General features: G+C 41.3%; 1 protein-coding gene across 4 annotated transcripts in view; it reads right to left on the reverse strand.

Moving 5' to 3' along the window:
- HECW1 (HECT, C2 and WW domain containing E3 ubiquitin protein ligase 1) overlaps positions 1 to 23,871 on the reverse strand; it is a 258,899-nt gene that overhangs the window by 66,467 nt on the left and 168,561 nt on the right. For 3 of the 4 annotated variants that reach the window (XM_054192337.1, XM_054192338.1, XM_054192340.1), the window contains 4 exons: positions 12,516 to 12,658; positions 10,387 to 10,487; positions 7,761 to 9,131; positions 4,244 to 4,345 (listed from right to left, as the gene is read on the reverse strand). In XM_054192337.1, the coding sequence (XP_054048312.1) occupies positions 4,244 to 4,345; positions 7,761 to 9,131; positions 10,387 to 10,487; positions 12,516 to 12,658 (1,717 nt within the window). The remainder of the gene's footprint in view (positions 1 to 4,243; positions 4,346 to 7,760; positions 9,132 to 10,386; positions 10,488 to 12,515; positions 12,659 to 23,871) is intronic. The other variant, XM_054192341.1, reaches the window with a different exon arrangement.

Genomic DNA, 23,871 nt, shown 5'->3' on the forward strand with positions numbered 1-23,871 from the left:
TGTATTTTATCTCCTACTATCTAAAATTAGGACTGAAGTTGTACCTCTTCCTGCTGTGTCTGGAAACCAGTTCATGACCAGTTCCCATCCCCTGAATTCTAGCCCTGGCTAAACTCAGTTCCCATACCTGGGCTAGTCCCAGTCAAGTGTAGGCTGTCTTAAATCTATGACTGGCTGCCCCTGACACGTTAATCCCACAAACCTTAGAAGACAGGCACTGGGAGTCCTCTGACGAATTTTCTGTAAGGTTCCAAAACAACAAGAGCCATATGCACATGCACTATTTCTTCCAAAGCTGACTGGAAGTACCTCAATCCTTACAAGATGCAAAACTTATAGTCCCACCACAGGTACACACAGAGTGTCTCTCACTGTGAACATCACTATATAATTTTAAGGAGAGGACTCTCTCTTCCTCCCACCAGGTAAAGTTTCCACGGATGTTGTATCTGTCTCAAGAACAAGATCACAGCTTTGTGAAAACAATGTCTGAAACATAAGACAGTAAAAAACAGCACATCAAGTACAACAGATCCACATTGAAGGAAATCAGACTGACACATAAGGCAGGCCGAAGGCCAGAGCCTTGCTGAGCATGCTGTCACGGATGGCAGGTGTACCACCGTGGGTGGGGAATAGTCCTTCTGGAGCTATGGAATATCCTCAAGGAAATAATCTTGGCCAGATGAAAGGTGACATAATGTACCTCAACATCACGAAGATCTTCATTTTCCTTGCTGTTGTCTGGTAAAGGACACAATCCTAGCCCTCACCCCACATTATTGTAATATACATGTAACAAGTTAAGAATAATTAAGGTTGATGGATAATTAGAGGCTTGTAGGCAATGCTGTAGAGCCACACTCTAGACAACCTACAGAAGACATCAACTGGTCATATTGGTCTGAAGCCTGCTGATGGACACTTCGTAAGAATAATACTACCCAATTACACAGTCAAACAAGGGCTTCTCATAATCCATCCCTGTGCACTACTGGCTCTAGAGGCTATGTTGCAGTGTCTCTCTAATTAAATGCAACTCAGAGTTCCAAAGCTCCTAAGCATAATACTTAGACATCTAGGAGCAACGAAACTTGTCCAGAGCTTGGAGGTCACAGTGAAAACATCAGGCCAGCATTACGCAGACTGGATTACAACGTCAGGAAGGCGATCTCTGTCGGATGTATCAGACATCCAGCAGCAGTATGTACAGACATGAACTACACCGATCTGTGAGCGCTGCTTTATTTGTTGCTTTATGGGATATACACCTGAAATCATGGGCTGACACTTGCACTGGCATGTTAAAATATTAGGAACTGTGTGTCCCATGGCTTTTGAGAAACCTTTAGTAGTACTGCTTCTTAAAACAGCATTTCTAATCAGCTGAATAACTCTTCTTTTTTTGGCCATCCGGTAAGACTGTCAGAGGGTGGCAGGTGCTGATACTTTTGTTGTACACAGGTGGCAGGTGCACTTTCTGCCTTCCCACAAGACAACATATAAGTCATACAAGTCACTGAAGCTGCATATGATACCAGATTTGCAGACAGATGGATGGATACCTGCACGGAGAGACAAACGGGCTGACAGGTGAACTGACAGACAGAACTCTGCTTCTGAGCTCTGCTCAAGTCCTTTCATGCCACTTCAGGGGCATAGGTGATCTAGGAAGCAGCCAAATCTCCTCAGGGTCTTTTGTTTTTCAGGCAAAATAAAACTGTGACTACAACAGAGACTAACCTCCATCTAACCTTCACAGTAAGAGCATGCTGGAGCACAGGCTGGGGATGAGACAGGACTGGTTCTGTTCTCCAGCGATCCCTCTCCATCAGCCAAGTGATATTTCACAGCAACTTCTGAAACTGCTCTGATTTATACCAGAAGACGCAACTTTTTCTGGCAGGACCATAATCCTGGCGGGGCAAAGTAAATACTCTGTCTTTTCCTTTCCAAGCTCAGCCACACCTTCGGCAAAGAGCAGCTCTGAACTGGGCACATGTATTTTTCTTGGCTTCAGCTCTGTAGGGTTTCCAGCAAACACACGCATAACAAGGGGTGACTATTAATGCCGTCATGAGGCCATACAAACTCTGCAAATCTTCTGTCAATCTTGTATAAGCCTTAACATTCAGACTGGTCATTATGACATTCCTACATAAATAATGAATCTGTTCCACCTTACTTTCCTAAATAAAACTATCTGAAATTAAATTTCCTTCCTGAGAGCAACTGTTGTGGGGTTATGATGAAACAAAGTTAATCAGAAAACTATTCAAAAGCAAAGATGACTGTCCAGAAGATTCTCCACGACCGAAGTAAAACCAGCCAATGCTGAACTTGTAGCACTGGCAAATTATCTTCAACTTTACTTATGGACGGAAGCTAATGCTGTGTATGAGAAGTAAGCCAGGACTGATCATGTAACTCAGGTTTAAAATATAAAGTTTCTTCCTTTCACATCTTTGAAAACTATCTAGGATTACGAGGCATTAAAGGCACTAAGATAGTGATACTGAATGTTAGAAGAAGAAACATTTCTAGATTAAGACTACAGCTCTCATTTTGAAATCACATTAAAATTTCATGGAAAGTGTTTGGAAACAGGCTTCCCAGGTGATATTATCCAATTCAACTTTTTCCCCCCAAAATTAACTTAGTACAGTCAATTCCCAGTAAGATTAATATATTTGAGCCCACGGTGTCAGCCTTTATTGTAAAAATGATGTTATATGCAAATACTAAACTAAAATTCTACAAAGGGATATCACTTCTGTACCGTATCATCACACATTGCATTTCATGTTCTTAAACCCTCTTGTGAAAGCACTTGTGAAAACCAACAGTAGAAATACTTGCCTTTTGAGGATAATTATAAGAAAGAAGAAAAATGTATTGAATTGGTGATGGAAGAATATGGAACAGGTTCACAGTATGTTTTGTTTACCTGAGCTGGTGTCAGTGTCCTATCATTAAGTCATCTAATGGGGAATGTGCTCTATTCACAAAGTGCTGAGGTAAGAGTGGGAGGAAGAGAAATATTTGCCTGTTACAGAGGTAACCGTTCCCATTTCATCATTCACTGGCAAGCCACAGTGGGACTCTAATAAGACTTCACTGGGCTAAAGGCATTTGAATCATTCACGCTGCTGTGCAGCTGACGCCAGCATTGGGGTTATTTTCAGCTTAGGGAATACCGACAGCATGGTTGGTAAATGATGAATTATTTGTCAAGGGCACCATAGGCCAAATAAGTGTGTTCCCTACTTGGGCTTTTTAAAAAAAAAAAAAAAAAAGGAAAAAGAAAAAAAAAAAAAAAGAGTGCTTTGTTTATACGCCTGGTTGTTTTTCTGAGGCACTGCACATTTTAGGTTGTTAAATCATGTGCTGAAGTTGAAAGGTGTTCAGCAGCACGTTGCAGGGCATAGAGTGCGCTCTGCTGGGCACTTAACGCCAATGCAAAAAGCAGTAATCCGCCAGGAGTACACAAGGGAATGGCTACAGAGACACGTGAAAACATCTCCAGCAGTTGATTCGGTGGTAAAAATCCCATATTATCAGCCTGCGAATCAATCACGCTACTTAAGACCCTCTCACTTTTATCCAACGCAACTGCAGAAGCCATTACAGTCCACAATGAACATAAAATTCACTGATTTTCAATTCCAAAACCACTACAAGAGCACTGTCCGTCAGCTGCCTTTACCCAGCTTCTGCTGGTTTTGTTCAGATTTGGACCTGTCCATCCCAGGAGCATCCTGACTGTGAAAGGGTTCCTGCTGGACCTGCAAGCAGAGCTGACAGACCACAGGGACTGCCATCCCAAACCATCCTCAAAGTTGGTTATGGAAAACGTGAAGACATACATTCTAGAAAAATCAGAGTACTTTGCTGATACATCACCCAGAAAGCTTTGCAGTAAGGCTTCTGGCACACCTCTCAGTTACCCACTCATTCCAGTCTAAACATGCTGACTGGAAACAGGGAAATATTATTTTCGTTTCATGGTAGCTAAGGAAGAAGACGGACCAAGGCAGAGGGAGGTTATGGAGCTTGTCCAAAGTAACATGACAACACTTGAAGTCAGGATCAAATAAGGGCAACAAAAGGGCGTATTGCTCAGGTTCTGGTGAATGTATATACAGAACAGATGGGGTTATTTAGAAAGACATACTGACCTCTACACTGTTTGAGTTAACAGGAAAAGCTGAAAAATGCAATAAATTAAAAAACTAAAGCTTACTTGGTGGAAGAGGCTCATCGATAGTTGGGTAGTGATGATGGTCAGGCCTCAGAGAAGGAAGCTGGCTGACTGGCTGAGAATTATGGAGTAAAGGACAATCACCTACGGACGAGATATTCAAGACATTGACAGTCATTCACTGTTTTCACAATGTGGTTCAAAAAATGTGCTTCTGTAAAACAAGTGATTATTTTTTAAATACGTTAGCCTGGTGTACTAGCAGCTCTGGTTATTCCTATTTTCAGGCACTATTTTAATAACAACTCATATGCCAAAGAATTATTAAAATAAGTCAAGGCTCTGATCTCAGGTTTGAGTCAATGCTAAACTATTATAAGGCCAGATTCTGGACTCATAGACACACAAGTGTAAGCGAGAGAAGAATCAGGCTTGATCTCTGAGAAATACTGTGCATGTACAACCAAACTGAAGCTTCTGCAGAAACTGGCAGGAACATGCAAAATCCTGGTTCCAACTTTAAATTCATCCCATCAGTGGAATACGAGGCTAAAAGCTGCTTTGGATCTTTCTCTGCTTTTCCAAAAGATCAATGGCTGTATAAGTGGACCAGAATGGCAGGATTTTGCAGTCCCAGCAAAGCAGAAGCTCATCCCCTTGTATAGGTATTTTTCAAAATTCAAAGAGTCCATCTTAGGTGGAAGGAGGGAAAATGAGAGAAGGACCAGAAACAGGTAGGAGACAGGTGGCAGAAGAGGAGGACAAAAGATAGTGAGACATAGTCAGTATCCGAGATAAAGAAGGAAGGCCTGAGATACAGAAGAGGGAAAGTAGGAGAGACACACAGCGGACAGTGCAGAAGAAGTTTTTAAACACTAACATTGTATATATGTCCATATATCCAAATATGAAATAAATGAAACCTAAGCAAATGTCCAAACTCATGTTCTGTTGAAAGGAACAAATAACTTAAGATCCAGTCAATGTTTATAGAACCCTATAAGAAACTAAGTGTAGGGATGAAAAAGCATTCCTTATCTTAGACTTAACTGTGAGAATAAGGAACCTGCATGTTAAAACTTCACAGGTTCCAGATTTAAGATTCCTTATTGGTCTGTCCTTAAAACCTGAGAAACCAGGACAATTTATCCTACTAGCGGACACATTTTCGTATTGTGTGGTAACAGTTTTTCACTATAACCTCCAGCTCCAGGTAGGCCTGTTAATATAGATACAATCTGAATTGCATAAATATAACATTTACATGCATCAGAAAGATGCAGCTTATAGAAAAAATATATTTAGCATTTCCAACATCACCAGAAAATTACACAAAGATACTTCAAAAACAAAAATCAGACCACTGAGCTAAGCCAAGCTGACTGTGCGCTGGCTGGTTTACCTGTCTTTAATGTCAGAATTTTAATAGCCTAAGAATGAATATTTTGTAAAAAACCCAAACATGTATCTGTCAAACGTAGAAAAAAAAATATTTCCAAAAAGTATGTTTTTTCTTTAAACAATCAACAGCTAGAAGGCAGAAGCCAACTTTGTATAAAACTGTAAAAAAAACCTCACACCATTCAGAAGTGAGAAAAAACGCTTAGACAAAAATACTCCCTCTTTTAGGTGCTCTGATGATACCGTATGGCCTGTTAAATGTCTTCATTAAACCACTTGCGTATAGGCGTACCTCACAGTCGCATCTGCTGCGTGTTTTGAACAGACAGCAGAGTTATGTAAGTTATTACTCAGTGCTAAAAGCCCACCTCTCATAGCCTTAAAAACTGTGCTACAACTACAGGTGTTGCAGCACCAACTACCAGATCATCCATCTTTTTTTCTTTACTTACCTCACCATAATTGACTCTCCCCTAGTCAAGATAGTTACGCCAAGCCAGCAGAAGCATGGTAGTATCAGTCACCTGGAGTGGACGGAGGTGACCACATCTACTGTATTTGCAACAGCTGCCAAGTCATGAAGCAATGTGCGCATTTACTGAAGCACCCCCAGGGATATCAGAAGAGTGCTAAGAGCCATTAAGACACACTGTGTCTCCACTAATGAAAGCAAAGCCACCGTGAACACTGCAGTGCCCTTTACACAGGCTCAAGGGGCACAACGTTGGAGGTGTACTGAATCCGTATGCAGAAGACACCCTCTCCCCCCACCACATTCCCCTCTCAAAAGTACACAGTCCAAAATCACCATCAAATCTGTAAGCATGGTCTCACACACACACACTCGTGCCCCACAGGTATACTTGCATATGAATGCTGCCCACACACAAAGACCCTTGCCAGCAAAGAAGGAAACTGTGGGTTTCTATACCTCTGTGCGCTTCTCGGAATTTAATTCTTTGGGCTAGATTCTGCTCTGCAGAGCGAACAATTGCCTAAGCCCAGCTGTCTACAAAGTCTTTACACAGTCCAGGATGTAAGGCCACCCTTACACCTTTCTTTCTGCTAGAGCAGGGTCTGTGGCAGTGGAAAGTGAGGGTAAATTAACTGGGAACAGAGAAGCAAAAGGTACAAGGATGTTTTGGTTGGGGTTTCCCAGTGATCCCCAAATATGTTATCCTTTTGGTGCCACTTTAATTTAGTGTCACTTATAGTGGGAGACAGATGACTCAGGATTTGGGAATGCAAAAACTACCTATTGACCTTTCTGCATATTCCTTAGCTGCTGCTGAGGCCTTTCCTTCTTTAGCTGGAGAAAAATGATACACTAGCTGAAGAAAAGATGACTGATCAAAGTCACCCTTCACCTAACTCCGTATGATATAAAATGAGTTACCAAAGGGAGGAATTTAATGCAATGGTTTGGACGGATTGGGAAAAACAGTACCTAAATTACAAAGACAAAAAAAAATTACTTTCTTAAGTATGTTTTATGTCCAGAAAAGGATAAGGAGATGAGAATTTTGTCCAATAAATTTTCAAACCACCTAAGAAAAAAAGAAATCTCTCTGTTGAGTTGCCCTATGGGCTGTGAAATCTGAGATAGATTTGTTTGATACTTGGGTAACTGGAACAAACAGGGCTAGAAAACTGGGTTCTCCATGCTTATGACTGTGCATGGCTACCAATCACATCAGCATAAATCAGCATATCTGCCCCTTGACAAGCACAAGCTGGTCCTCTCAGTGAATATCAGAGACATGGCAGCACATCAGATATGTGAAATGGAACAATCCCAGGAAATAAAGAATGAGTTGGTGGATGTGATAATGCTCATCTGCCACATAACTACAGTAGCTAATCTTGATTTTATAATGATGCTCTGTCCTGGTTTTAGTGACTAGCCCAGCCCAAACCATGATACGCGTGTGTTTCTACAGGAATCCATATATACAGATCCCCATCTGATTTATTTGGTTTTGCTGGGATTTTTATGGACAGGCTCAATTATCCAACCCTCCGTGATACCTGGCCCAGCTCACAGCCCCCAGATTTGTACGAAATAAACCGTGAGCTATCTGAAACCTTGATTATCTGATGCCTTCTGTGATATCTAGATAATCAGGGTTGCTCAGCGCATCGATTCTCAGGATCTAACCTTCTCTTCTGCTGCTTGGACCTGCTATTGGGGTGTCTAGACTCTCTGTGGCTCTTTGTGGATTCCCACCATGAGCTACTAGTTCATCTGGCCACTGGGAGGAGCCATCCACTTGCTCCCTGTCCAGCTCAGGGCTCTGTACTGAATCTGGCACTGACTCAAAAGCACTGTTCTCCTCCTCATCATCATCCTGTGAGGAAAAGACCGTGCTCTCAGAAATCTTTGCACTGTCGACAGAGGAGAAGCGGGTATGGCTGGAGAAGCGATTGTTACTGTCATAACAGGAGGTGCTGTAGCAAGAAGTGCTGTAGCAGGAGGTACTGTAGCAGGAAGTGCTGTAGCAAGAGGGGCTGTAGCAAGAGGTGTCACACGCATCGCATTCATTGTCACCATTGGGCCTGGAGCTCGACTCGCTCTCGCTTCCTGTCCTGGGGTGTTCCCCATCCAACAGCCCATCATTTAAGTCAGACAGTTGCTCATCCAAGGTCCCAGGAGGCACTGTGCTCTGGCTGAAGTTCTCTTCAGCCTCATTTTCCAGAGGAGGCTCTGCTGCCACTGTCTCACTCTCACTAACCACCTCCTTCTCCAACGCCTCCTTGACTGTAGACTCCTCATCGTTCTCCCCACCGTTGCCACCATCTTGTTCTTCTTCCCCATCACTGCTCATCTGTGCTGAGGGCAGGCTGTGAAGCAGGTTGTGGATCCGTATGTAGTGTGTGCGAGGGGTCTCTGGCTCACCGCAAGCTGAAGCTATGACTGTTTCAAGTTCAGACACAGGCAGGGAGCATGGCCTGTTTTTCCTCTTTGCTGTGGTCCTCAGCTGTAGCTTGTTGTCTTCTTCCTCCTCCTGGGCTGAAGCCCCTTCTTCTTCCTGACTCTTCTCTAGGTCCTTGACAGCATGCACATCTGCACTCACCTCACCAATATCTAATGTTTCTACGCTGGTCAAGACTCCACCATCTCCCTGAGTACCAAAATTGACTTTGTTATTTTCCCTAACTTCAGTCTCAGGAGGAGACATGCAAGCCAGCAGAGCCAGCTGCTCCGTGAGGTCCGTAGCACTCAAAGAAGGCAGCACTTCTCCTGGGATGGATTCCAAGGGCTCAGGAACTGGCACCGCATCAACCTCCCCATCTCCTGCTAGCTCTTCATTTAAGCTGTTCTGGTTGACTTCCCCAGGTGGTTTGACAGCCCCTGGGCTATCGACACTGTTCACACTGTATCCATTTAGCTGTTCTGGAGCTGTATTTTCTGAGGTCACTGTGTTGATGCATGGAGGCTCACCGAGGCTTTCCTCTGTGGGGTTGTTCACAGGGCTTTCCTGGAGGTCAGCTGGCTCAGGATCTGCACTAATGGAGACCTCTTCATCATCTGTATGAGACAGGAAAAGAAATTACTTACTCCTTTAACAAGAAGTGTTGACTGAACGAGAAGCTTGGCTGTGGGGGCACAGGCATCCACAGCAACCTGAGAAAATTAAAAGCATAAATTACAGTGTGAAATGAGTGGGCAACTGAGCAACTATCAAAACATACTGATTTTTTGGTTTTGCTAGGCAGTCTTCGTACAGTGGATTTAACAATCATGAGGCTTACTCATGGTGGTGATCTGTATGCAGCACCTTGCCTCCTTGCAACATAACCTCAAGCTAACACCTTCTTGAAACTCCTCTTTGAGCCAACTGGCATTGGAGGGAATATCATGGGAATGGCAAGGACGCCTTTACTGAGGTTTTAATGACATTTTTCTGGTTATGCTGAAGCTGACAGAACTCCAAAACGGAGAACTTAAAAACTATTTTTCACACCCCTGAAAGGTGGAAACATTCCCCCCAAACATCCTTTGACATGATCCTCATCTGTACGACCTCCTCCCGGATGCCAGACAACGTGGGCCCTTTCACACGGTCAAAAGATGGCAGTCAGGGTTTTCCAGCAAGGTGCAGGTCATGATTTCCAGCCACTAATGCAGCTGGTGTTGGCTTGACAAAGCGACCTGAGAGGGCACTACCATAGAGAGGCAAAAAGTCCTTGAGGAATTCTGTTTAGACTTTGACCTGAAAACCAAGGTTCAAACTTACACTATCATGACAGTGACTTCCTAATAACTACAAAAGAACGTGAACCACAACCAAACCAAAAGGGAGGGAAGGAGGAGAACATTGAATTATTTTTTGTTTTACTTTTTTCATTAAAAATAATCAAAATGTGAAAGTTTCTAATCATGTCTACTATGACATTCTCCATTTTTACTTATGAAGTGCTCAAACGTAGATGACTTTACAGATAACAGCCCATCTAGCACTTCCCCAGGAGAGGTGATAGAGAAGCAGATGAGACTTTAGTTTTCTACCCTCTTCTCTCCCAGTGATGTGGCAAAATATTTGAAGCAGCCAAGAACAGCAGGATACAAGACACCAGTAGCTCTAAGCTAAGGGGAAACAGGGAAAAAGTTGCAACTTACAATGCATCCTGTGACAGGGGACTTTATACACTTTCCTTTGCTCATGACTGTACCTAAAATCCCAGAGCAGCCAGGAACAAATTCAGATTTCTGAGGAGAAAAAATGCAAAGCAGAAAAAAAAAAAACTACCTAGATAAATGATGGGTTAAGACTGAGAATTACCTGGATGGATGGAAGAAGTTATCTCAAATCGGAACTGCAGCTGGCCACTGACATGATCTGTAGGAAGCCTGCGACCCAGAGTGTAGCTTACAACCCTGTCCCTGAAAGAAAACAAATATCGTCACAATAGACTATAACCTACCCAATGTCTCCTGTGCATAGATAAAGCTGCTGTGTCCTACAAAAATACATAATGGTTTTCAAAGGCTATTTAACCCAGCCATGAGGGCATGTTGAGTTGCATACAAGAGAACGAATGGCAGAGAAGGAGAGGACAATGTCTTCAATTACAATGGAACAGCTGAGTCAGTGAATAAGACAGGCTTCTGGGATACACAAGCACGTATGTATATATAGAGAGAACGGTGGGAATGGAACTTCTGCAGTATGGGTATGAAAATATTGACATGGGAAGCAAACAACTCCCACTTCAACTATTGTAACAAGACTTCACTTCCCTGCTAATCTGACCATATCTACCCTTCTGTAGAATCTCGCATTTCTGCATTTCTTTCCCTTCACCTCCTGCATAAAATTCAGGTTTCCTGTCCTTTCTTTCAAAATCCTGTACAGGTCAGTCCCCGCTTACCACCTTCTCTTTTCAAACTGGCTGAATGACTGCTCTTCATCTCTTTCCACCCCTCTTACCTCTATGAAGCTGAAATACCAGGAGAACACCTTCCTGACAAGGTTGATCAATGATTCCATTCTGTCCTTGTGCAGGTCCCTCCCTTTGCCATACTTCATCCACCCCTCAGAACAGGATGAAACTATAGAAGAGATTAACTTCCCAGCTGCCCAAAATGAGTCTGAATCAATGTTTGCAAAGCATTTTTTGAGTGTAAAGGGTTCAACTAAATAGTAATATTTATACATCTTTCGAAGAAACAGAGTTTACTTCCAGTTGGGCCAAATATATTTGCTAGGATAGTTTCACATGCATCAGAAACTTATATAAATGAGACGATCTCAAGATTTGTGTATGATCTTTCTGAACTTGTGGGTATGTAAACTTCTCATTGAGCTTGCCTGAGATTTAAAAGCCACTATGGTATTAAAACTAAGCCAGATCTAGGTGCAGGTTGGAGGCCCTGCTCTTGGCAAAGCATATCCTTAGATATACAGTGTTTACAATATGGAAGTAAAATAGGAAGATACAATCAGAAGATGGTGAGAAATCTTCTCATATAGAGGGAAGCCAATGATATCAGTTATAGGGCTCTACCTTCCCCAAGCTGTTCTTTTCCATCTGGTTTCTAAAAAGCTACTCGATCTTCCCCACTTGAGAAACAGGGAGGTAGCTTAGTCCCTTCTGGTAGATTCAGCTGTCAATATCACAGCCAGTTTCTGAACCAGCTGTTCAAAAACACTTCCAACAAGCTCAGCTTCCTGCTGTTCTGCTGAATCGAGATCCAATTTTCAGAAATGCGTTTCTGGAAACTGCATTGTGTATGCTCTCCTTAGGGGATGACTCTTTCTCTCCCTGCTCCTCAAGGTCCGAACCTTAAAGTTTAGAGACAACTTTTTGGCTTCGTCCGAGTACCATACATCTTCCTCAAATTGGTTTGTGTTACTTTGACAGCATACACCTTCCCAGGACTTTCATGCAAAGAGGAAGCAGGGCAGGGCTGGTGAGCTCAAGTGAAGTGGTTATTCCTTGGCAGCAGGGTAGGGTCAGAAAGGTTTAGTTACAACATGCCACATATTTTTTTTTTTAATAATATTTCCACTATCCAGAAATTAAAGGGAGAAGGAAAAGATCTGGCATGATTTTAGCCCATAGGTAGTTCCCTGAAACATGAAAAACAGCCTGTTGATAACATTAAAAGAATATTCAAATTGAAAATATTGCACTCTCCAGATTCGCAGCCATGATACACAGAACAGTTTTCTTTCCTAAATGCCAACTCTCGCTTTTCAAAATGCAATGGATAGGGTTATAGAGGGAATTCTTTGTCTGGCCCGTAGTCCTATAAATTCTAATTAAGACCAACATCATCCATCAGACAACTGTCAGTTTAATAACTCCCCTCAATATCATTATATCACTATAATGATATATCACCAGGGACTTCAAAACAGCAACACGCTCATTAAACAACAGAAAGTAGCATAAGCAGTGAATTTACCCGATGGCATGTCTTTCCAAGAGGCGTTGAACTGGCATAGAAAGTTTTCCCAGGAAACGCTTGATGATCGGTCGGCTCTTTGCAAATTTGTCTTTAACTTCTATTTCCAGAACATCCGTGGGCAGGGAGACAAAGCTGAATTGCTGCAATAAAAGAAGAGCACAGAACATGAAGCTGGCGGCCAGGCCACAACACACAGCTGCTAGCAGCTTATCGACTTCTGGGTATCTCTGGACAGAAACAGTCCATGGACTCCAAGGCACAGGCCTGCAAAATAAAAAGAACTTGGCCTGCAAGCAGGCAGGTGAAAACACCTTACAGGTACTGTGTAATGCTGCAGAATCAGACTTGGGGAACGCAGGAATTTCATTTACTCATGTCATGGCAGCATCCAAACACTTTAAACAAGGCTTGCTGATGGTAAGGACAATACGCCTGCAGAAATGTAATGAACTCTGCCCTAGAAATGATTATTAATCTAAATGTAATTGCACAGATTATGTTCCCCTTTAAATAGCTGCATGTAAGTACAACGTGTAAGTGGCAGTCTGGACAGATGTTTAGTCAGCATTTCCCTCCAAGTGAAATTAGTCCTCTTTGCATTTAACTGGCTAATTGTGGTACTTCAGCTGTGAGGCACACCTCAGCTATTGAGAAGTGGGGGTCTAGTGAGGTGAAGGATACCTGATCAGAGCTTTCAGATACATCTTGAAATCTCTCCATCTCTTCCTCATCCCTGCCCCAACTTAAAAAGTCTGAATAGACCATTTATTTGGATCACTCTCCTAGCCTGGTTCACAGCACGATCCCACAGAGTGCTAAACCAGAAGGTAAGTCATGGCACAGGTTACCAGAACACATGATACTGGGGAAGATAGCAACGGCATCACCTAAAACGACTGTTGTCGCCAGGTACTTTGAAACATGTAACCACCACATCAGCTGATCTCGTTTTAAGAACATCTATTTTTATTTGTAATTAATGTTACAATAAGCTTTTAGAGACTGTGTGCATGCAAACCTGAGGCAGGAACAAAAAGGGTGATATTTTAGGTTGTAGGAGCAAGGAAGTCCATGTGTACACCTTCCAAGCATGGGAGTGTTAGGATGCCTAGAGATATCAGGATCTCCCCATAAGGAAAGCAAAGCTCCATTTAGGAATAATATTGAAAAGCAAATGTATTAGATAATACATCTTGCCTTGCTTGCTCCTAGATTGGCTAAATTCTATATAGACTGGGAGCCGGTAACACAGATGGCTGAATCCTTTTTCCAAACAGATCTGCTGCTACTAGAACATCATCAATCAAAAAAAGCACATCTCTGCTGCGGTGCGCCATAGTAGAAAAACTGTTAAGACTGCTGTTCACCTAACTGAAAGGTCCGTATTGAACTGGAAGACAACTTCTGTAGTAAGTGAACATTGAGATGGATGAAAGGATTTTCTAGCTTTCCTGCTGCCAAAAACAATCTTCACAACAGAATCGTGCTCTGGGTTATCGAGGCCTGGAGTTAAGCCCTAAATTGCTTGCTTTATTGAATCATGATCTAATTTTCAGAAACGCTTAGTTCAAACAGCTTCAAGTGAAACCACTGCGAGTGGGATATTCTGTTAATCAGGTCCTGCAAAAATGCAAATAATCAGAGAAGTACAGTTCAAATAACAGCTAAAACATTATTTTCTTCTACATCTCTGCAACAGGTTACTAAAGAGGCTAAACGTAACAAAGGGGAGAACATTAATTTCACGTGTATATTGAAAGTTGCCTTATAAAAATAAGTTGTACTGCCATTATTGTTTCACCTGCTAAAAACCTCGGGTAACTGCCATTTCATGACACTTACAAGGAAAGCAGAAGGAGGGAATTAACTTTTAACTGAATAAGTTTATTGTAATGTACAGCACTTTGCCATTTAATGAATTCTCCATTATTATGCTGTTGATACCTACATTGTAAAAAGGTCTCCATGGGGTAGAGCACGCACACAGACAGGTAAGGACTGAACTGTTCATAAGTGGAAAGTAAAACTTAGGTTAATGATCTGCACCTTCCTATGTTATTAATATTTTGTCTTGTGGTACAACTCTGAAGCAAATCAGAATCTGCACGGACATTTGTTTCCATAATATCAAGTGGAACCAAGAATTGTCAATTCCTTCCTTGCACAAGAAACATGTTGACATTTTCCAGAGCAACTATCAGCACCTGAGCAGGGAGCACAGATGGACGGAGCATGGTGTGTTGCACTCAACCAAAGGAAATGTCCTTTTTTCTTCGAAGAGCAGTGCCTCTCAGATGCGCAAATGCAGGAATAATGATGTAAAAATCAAATTGTGTTCTGATTTCATCACCTGCCAACCACATTGCATTTGGGGATATACGAGACTGCCCTGAGACCAGCCCCTGGTCTATGGTCACAGTTGCCAAATTATTCTGCTAGGAGAACGCTCTGACTCGTAAAAACAGCAGCATCTCGGAAATACAATCAAGCCTTTAAGACCAGAAGCGTCCTGTGGCACAGCTCAAAGCTTTTGCCATTTGGAAACAACTGCAGTTTGAGATCAAAAGTGAACTCAGTAAAATAGGTTTGGAGACAGATTGTAAAATAATGGTATTTTTACATACTTCAGTTTTTCCATAATCTAAGCACTTGGTTCCTGCTGTTGCTCTCATCTAGTTTAATCCTGAATGAGCAAGATTTTTCTAAGGCAATCCTTGACTGTGGATGACTCAGGCTCAGGCCATCCACACTGAAAAGCCCAAAGGAATCCTTATTTGCAGAACGCATGGGCCTTTGGCCCTTTGAAAAAATGGATCCCAGGAAAACACCTAGGTTTGAAAACTCAAAAACTTATAAACTCATTTTCAAAAATCACCAATCGCTTTGAAAACATGTAGGTTCTTGTGATACTTAAAGATGGGATAGTTTTCTTTGGATGTGGAAGCAAACCACCATCAAACCCTAGTTTCCCTCTATTCCTGCACCTTCTTTCCTGACAAGTGCCAGCCCCTGTACCTTAGACACAAAGCATCGGCTCATTTACACTGTTCAAAGCCTCAGCCTTTTACTATCCTTTCTATCTGGAAGAGAAAGGATCCGGTGTTTCATGGTCTTCCCCAATATAACTAAGATAACACAGTATTAATGTATTACTGCTGGAAAAAATTACATCCTTTCCTTGCCTAATATTTGCTAATTGTCACACAGCAATGGCCAGTTTGTGAAAATGACAGCACAAGCCTCATATCTAAGTTAAAAAAAAAAAAAAAGACACGCATTATAAATTCTGCAGTACCCTTGGGTTCATACTCAGTGATGTTGTGATTAATAATTCATCCCAAGGAGGGGAGAGAGAAGGAGGCCATAAGATCACAACAGAGATAAAAATCGACTCTCTTCAGGATGAGGGAAGTTTGATATGGCTTCTACACGTGCCTACAAACTACACCACTGATAACCAGAAGTGCTGCATTTTAAGAATAAGTCTGCTGCCATTTTTTGATGTTACTCTTACAATTTTACTGTAAATCTTACATTATTTGGAACTTTTCTTATTATCACTATTCTTAGTGTTATAAAATTAATTCAGAAATAAAGCTTTCACATTAAAAAGAAGTATAACATTCATGGTTGCGGAGAAAAACAAGAACAAAAGCTTTAGTACAAGGAGCCCAAATACATTATTTTAAAAAAGACTTCTGATTATTCTGACAGTCACTCCTTGAAGCCAGATTCTTTTTTGTTTTGCATGTGGCATTGGCTACCGTGCATTTTCTTTCACAGTCTAAGACAGCGATCTTTAAGCTGTGTATTTTCACTGAGGCCATAGCTCATTTTGTGGGTTTGTTCACTGGTTGGGTTCTTTCCCCACAAAAATTTAAGATCCTTGAATCAAAACTGTTGGTGCAAACCCTGTAAGACTGGTCAAGAACTTCATAGAACCTTGCTGGAATCCAAAGACACTAAACTAAAGTTTACACTGAGACTAACTGTAGAAGGGTCTACTGAAGTTTACATAAATGAGGTTTTTTTCAAAGAACAAAGTGAAAATATACCTTCTGGCAGTTTTTAAATTCTGATGTTCTGACAACTTTTTCAAAAGCTTTAGCCTTTCCAGCTGTCCAGAGGTCCACCAAACTTGATAATGGCTGCATGGATGTGGTTTGTGACTTCATCTGAAGCTTTCTTTGTACTTTCATAGAAAAACTCTCAAAGTCAGTCACGGATTTCAACACAGGTGCAAACTCATCTACCAAACCAGCTGTAGTTTCAAGGCTAAAGCCCCACGCAAGGAAAAGACTTTGTCTAATGACTGATTATGTATTTATTTGGATAACAGCAGAAAACAGGACACCTGGGAAGAACAATCCACAAAAATTGTAAGTGTGTAAGTGATGGCTAGAAATTGATGTTTTTACTTGATCCCTAAGCAAAATTCAAGTAAAATTCATTATATAAAATGTGAGGAAAAAAACTCTTACAAGGTATCACTGGACCCAAAATTTACAGCTGATCTAGACTGGATGAATGGATAACAAACAAGAAGTTAAATCTCTATTCTCTGATTAGCCCAAATCAGTAATTACCTATACTGTTGCATTAGTCACAGTGCATTACCCTGCATATGACATCAACTATTGCTTCATACAAAATCACTCATAGAACTTGAGATGATACATGACACAGCGCACTCCACAGAGGATATGGCAGATTGCCTCAACAAAACTGCCAAGAAATTACCATTAGGAACAACCTGTTTCTCACAGGGTCCTGGCCCTAGAAACAGTCTCAGATGCCATCTTGTCCATATACTGTATCAGCTGTCCCCTTCTCTGATCCTTACCAGCTAGGGATGAGAGGGCTCCTCTTTATAGGTTAGATGTAGATGAGCGGAGATCACGGACATCCTCACAGTGAGGAGCACCACTGGAAGCATGAGGTGGTCAACCAGCTGCCCCTGTGTCTGGCCTGGAAGAATCCCAGACTGGAAAACCCGCAGAGTTAGGAGCTTTGGAAGAGACTGCAGGGAAGTTACGTGTGCTGAGCTCCAGAGGGGGAGAAGACCTTTTTATTTTCCTCTAGAAATGTATTAGGACTGTCACAAGAAATAGTTTATCTGTCAGGTGTATTCCTAAAAGGAAGCTACGAACAGAAAGTCTGAACACAAGGAATAATTGAAGATCCCTGGTTTATTGGGGAAAAAATAGCACGTGTCATGAACAGCAGTAAGGAGGCTTTGTGGAGGCTGATGCTTCCTGATCCCTGGAATACATCGTCCATGTCTGCATTAGGAAGACGTGTGGTGAAATAGCAGCAGATCTGGAGAGTAAAGCAGCTGGTGCTGTGCACCTGATTACCAGACACGTTAACAAGGGTTTTACCATGAAGTAACTCCAGGCTGGTGCCCTGCATTGAACTCCCATTATCACCTGGAAAAGTGTTAAGTGCACTCCTGAACCACATCTCTTGGCTTACTTTCAGCTGACAGTAATTCAGTTCATGCACTTTAAGACTGCTGAGTGGTATCTTTAGTGAGGAGATCAGGAGATTTGCTTTGAAATGCTCTCTTGAACAGAATGAAAAGACTACTGTAGATGGGCCCATTGAATTGTTAAGAACCATGATCTATAGAACAAGTTAGTATTTCACCAGCTGTCCGTAGTATTTGTATTATTTTCTCAGTGTCTTCTTCAATTATTTTCTTTTTAGGATGTTCTCACATCCCTCAAGAATTATGATGGCTAGGATGAAACAGACTTGCTCTAGAAGAAAAGCCACTGCGTGTCTCTACTTTCCCCACTTCTCTAGCTATTTGTCAATACCTGTCCCGCTTGTTAGAGTGGCAGGGGATCCAATGATTGCTTTGTTCCTATGTGTTTAATGAAAAGAGGCAGTAGGATAGGAGAGAGACACCCTATTAATTCCTCACTAAGAGAAAAGCTGCAGTATTATAGCACGTCTTACTAGACACCAAAGAATCTGACCAGGCACAGCCTTAAAATGCTCCAGTCAAAGGAAAAGCTTTAGTCGATATTTTCTCAGGCACCAAAAATCAAAAAGCCATAATTAATTATTTCCATAGAAATACTGAGAAGGGAAGGAGAGGGAAGAGCAAAAGTAACATGATGGAGGGAACCACATGAACATATTAAGTCTTCATGGGCTTCAGTTTATCATCAGTTCTGGATCTGGTCAGCAGTAAGTCATCAGGATTCTCCTCTCATTTACACAGATCTTGCACAGCCACCTCCTGCAGATTCACTCTCAGAGACACAAATCAGAATCAAAGCTACCTAGGATCAGCGGACACATTCATACTCTCACAGCATCTCAATGACCTAAATATAAATCCGATTTTACATTATTGCTGCCATCTTCAAGAAAGATCTGAAAACACTGTAGTAAACACCACTAAAGGAGTTTCAGGCACTGAAAAGTAGGTTCCTGTCTATTGGCTTCCAGACCCACAATGGTTATACAGGCACAGATGATTCATTTTCTTAATGGGAACAGATCTTGTGGGGGTTTAATGCACATCTTAGATATGGTAAAGAATGAAGGCACACGCTAATGCTGATCTGGCAGAATACATCTGTAGCCATTTATAAGATTACAGAACAATTTCCAGAGCTTGAGAATAGTTTTCATAAAAAGCCAACTAATGATGATTAATTACCATATTTTATTTTTACCAATATTATTTGCATCCCCGAATATGGATAGATCACAGTGATCAGCTCTCAATAATGCTATCAAGGAAGTTGTTGAAATGAACGGAGTATGTCCATTAGCCCAAATTAGACAAGTTAAGTGCAAGTCAAGATTTTTAAAAACAGTCCGTATAATAACTGGTGGAAGGTAGGTAAATTAATACATTGGTGACAGGAAGAATTAAGCTCTTGATTTAGAGTTGAATAAGCAATATAATGAAAAAGAAAATTTATTTGCAATATCCATTGTGCCACAGGGATGATAGGAGCAGAAGTAAATCTTAAAAGGCTGTAAACTACATTTGATGGAAGACGACAGATTTAGTATTTCAGCTGAATATTTCATTAGTGAGGTTTTCATTTCAAATACTCCAGTGAAACAATTATATTGTTAACGCACTCACCACTCTCCACCTGTATTATCCTGCTCCCCGTTCAAAAAACTTCCTCTGTGTATCTCTGCTGTCCCATACAACACTACACATATGAACAACTGGATAACCTTGTGGGGAATTCCAGTTTCTTAAACTTACTACAGTACTCCTCAATGACAATACAAAATATTGGAGAGTCAGTAGTGTCAAGCACTGAGTTCCGCTGTTGCCAAAGGCTGGGACATGCCTACACATACTCCAAGAGAGTCCTGGAATTCAGCAGCACCTGAAGGGTGCCAGATCCAACGTGGTATCTTATTCTGGCATGGTAAATGTGGTCGGGGTTTTCCCCAACAGTAAAAAGGGTGCACAAAAATATGTGTTGCTGTTCTAAGATCTGATTCTATCCTTTCTACTGAGCTCCTTCAAAGTTGGATAGAGCCTTCAGCAAATTGGCTTCTTAGATTTCTCCCTCAGATTCACTACCTCTCTGAATTGGAAACAAGGAATAAAAAAAGTCCTTCCCATCTATTTCATGTATTCCACAACATTCAGAGTTACTAGTTAGTTAATAGGCTCATCATGAATTCTCTCTGATGGCTTAGATAGTTTTGCAAGATGTCTCTTACTTTACTAATGGCAAATTTCAGCTCTAAGACATTAGAAATTTAGAAGAACTTCTGGATAAATCAAGTGCAAACACTGCTTCAAGAGTCAGGGTTTTTCTTCATCTCTCAAATATTGCCTACAAGTTTATTAGCACAGCATAGATTGAAAATATTTGAGGACTCTCATGAGCACTAACACATGAGCCTAGCAAGACTGATAGTCTTCTAGATGCAGAAGTTGCAATTAAAATGCATTTCTAGGAGAATAACGTATTTTTAAAAAAATCTAGACAATTCCTTCGTGCCAAAAGCGATTCCTGAAGAAACTGGAGTTGTCTTGGACTTTCACACTTCACTCATCACCAGATATTCAAAAAACTGCATCTGTGAAATCACATCTTTTCTGTGTGATCAAACTACATTTTACACTTTACCTGGCCATACGTGCAGAAATGTTATACAGTGAAGCTACCACTCACAAGGCTTTATCAGTTCCAGTGACACCTTTGGCAAAACTCATATTGAATTCAGAATCTGGATTTCACTGCATCTACATTGGACTTACACTTAGGTGTAAGGACCTTCAAGTTTCTGCCACAAATTCTTTTGTATCTGCCAGTAGAAGGGGGGAAAAGGTTATCTAAGTTAAACAATAAATAAGTATTTCAATCAGTGTGATGCTGCGGTTGCTTTTTTTGTTTTGGACATCTGGTGAAATCATGCAATGATTCTGTGAGGTCATGGTAGGACTGTCAGCATCTAGTGCCCTGACTATTACATCAAAATCAGATCAAATATAACCTGCTTTTGTTTAAATTCATACTGTTGATTCAAATGTATTAAAGCATCGTTAACGGCTTAAGTTTGTTCTGGGAAGATCCATCTTTGATCAAGTAGCCCCTGCTTGCATCACTCTAAGTTTGTGCTACATCAGGTAGTACCCATCACATTAGCCAACATAAAGCCTTAAGAGAAACAAAAAGCTAACATAAACCCCATACTGCATGATCTTGCTACTTTGCCAAGCATTTTTCAGTCCCAGTACTGCCTGGGTGACCCATCATACAACAGTCCAGCATTCACGATCCCAGAATCAGTGCCCAAGTCATAAATCTGCACCATAAGAAAAGCAGTTAGAAACCAGCACTCAGACAGTCAGTTGCGTTCATGTCATCTTGGCATTCTTGCAGGCAGCATCCAAACCTGACGTATCTATCACTGCTGATGGTCTGCACTACAGAAGCCCTCTCTCCCCAAACCACCTCCCTCTGGCGCTCGAACCCCTGACTGTTTCCTTCTTCTGCTTTTGTGTTGGTAATCTGAAGAGACAGATTACATGAGAGTTTATTCAAGTGCAGTATTTTTGAAAGGTTGTGGGTTATCTGAGGTGCAGAGGGTACAAGTTACAGTGAAACCACTGTAATTCTGTTTATCAGATCTGACACATTAACTACTATTTGTTAAGTGCTCTTGCAACAGAGTACTGAACACCTCTGATTATACACATCAATTAATTCACCAGTGAAATGCAGCTATCTTCAGAGTGATAAAGCAAACACCCAAAACACTATTTTGTGCCTCAGCTAAAATTTAACAATATTTGTAAAGGCTAAGGCAAAGAAACAAACAGTGAAGCTGCAAGGAGTTGAGATCATTTTTATCCTAGTACTGGGCTCCCACCTTAAGGTAGTCTACTCTTCCAGAGCTAGAATTATCAGAGTTGAAATTCAATGCGTCATTTAACAGATGACACTTCCTACTACTTTAAATATGCTGGATGGTTGCAACAGCCAATTTTTATAGTCCTCGTGCTGCCATTCCTTGAGGCTCTCCCTCCACTCACTACTAAATGAACAAAAACTGAAGCAGCAGTTAACTCAAACTGCCACAGTTAAGAAAGAAACACCATAAATACGTTTAAGGCAAAGTCCAGTGGCCTGAAGTACTTTACCTGCAAAAATCATCAAGTGAATTTGCTAACCAGCTGGAGGTATGTGAAATACTTCTTAAACCACTTCACTTTGTTGCTTATGATTTCCAATGATCTCTATCGCTCGTCTGAACTATCTATCGCTTTACTGCTTGCTGACAAATTATATCTTCTTTTAAAGAAGCTTTTCCCAAAGAATGTGACAGCAGATACATTGTCTCAATATGAAACAATATGGGAATATATTATTATTTTTCTAATAGCAACATTAGAAGAGATACGATCAACATTCACCCTTCTCAATTCTACTAGGTGTACAGAAGATCTGGGAAGCGGGCGCTGCCTTCTGAGACTTCCTTTGCATTTTACCCTCAAACCAGCATGATGGGACAACTCGCCCACCACACTCTCGCAACTGTGTGGACTGCCAGCACAATGCCTGCTTCAACTAGGGGTTTAGAGTCAAGCTGTCCCGTGGCACGTGGTTTCCAGGAAACTCCCCTCTTTCATCTAACAGTACAGATGTTGCTGAAGAAAAATGCGGCAGTTTGAAAGCAGAGACAGGTGTAAGGAAACAAGCAGGACCATTAAACCTGATTCAGCAACAAGTTCCGTGTCTGAAAATGCTTCTTGTTATTTTTATTTTCTGCAGCTGCCTGCTTCTCCTCCTTGACCCTGTAGAGGCCTGGGCACCATCAAGTAGCTAGTCTGGATGCCCCCCGAAGTACTTATCATTTGGCATTATTACACAAGGCAATATTCAGCACTTCAGCTTCGCAGGATCTGATCTGATGCTTCTGCGAGCATGTGAAAACATTCAGAAGCATCACAAAATGAGCACTTCTCTACCCACAGAAGATACCACCTGTCTCAGTGAACAATTCTCAGTGTGAGGGCTCTTTCACCTCATGCACAGCCCTGCTGCAAGTGTCAAAATGTCACATGCTACTCTTCTCTCTTAGTAAGAAATTTCCATTTCCTTATGTCCTCTTGTACAAAGCACCGCAAAACAGAGCGATGGAAGACTAGCCCTAAGTCAGGATAACTCGTGCTGAACAGTATTCGAATGGCCTGTGAAATGAAGATGATCATCGATATTACATGACACAGATGAAAAATTGCCTGATTTATCATGGTGCTCCCAGAGTGTTCCTGTAATGCAAATGGTTACTATGCAAATAGAACAATCTGATAAGTATATGATGGGGAATACCAGAATTAATTAATATAAGTAAATGTATCATCTCTCAGTCTGTAGGACTTTATTTTGGGGTTGATGCCCTACAAAACTGAGGCAACTCTTTCACTTCTGAATTTGCTCAAGGGTAATCAGGAACATATATAAAGATCCCAGTCTGCAGCTATTTCTATAGTTTTATTTCCCTATTCCAGATTTTTTCAAGTTTAGCAGCCAAAAGTTAGATACATCATTCAACTGAGAAAAAAAAACCAACAAAACAACAAACATCTGGCTTCTATTTACATGTAGTGACAGAGAACCTTAGGAAAGAATCATCCTTCTGAAATAATATATTGCCTAAAATAGTTTTTTTGGGAAAACAATTAGTGACTGATCCGTTTAATGAAATGGCTATGATTCCTCAGTATTTTTCACTTCATATATTCACGTCCATCAGTGAAAAGAGTGGACAGAAGAATGGCTATCGCCACAATTCAGCCACAGTTTGCAGTCTTCCTTCTCCCCTTGTCCCATAAAGGGACAAAGATGAA

This window comes from Rissa tridactyla, chromosome 2, assembly GCF_028500815.1.
Source record: "Rissa tridactyla isolate bRisTri1 chromosome 2, bRisTri1.patW.cur.20221130, whole genome shotgun sequence".
Lineage (NCBI taxonomy): Eukaryota > Metazoa > Chordata > Aves > Charadriiformes > Laridae > Rissa > Rissa tridactyla.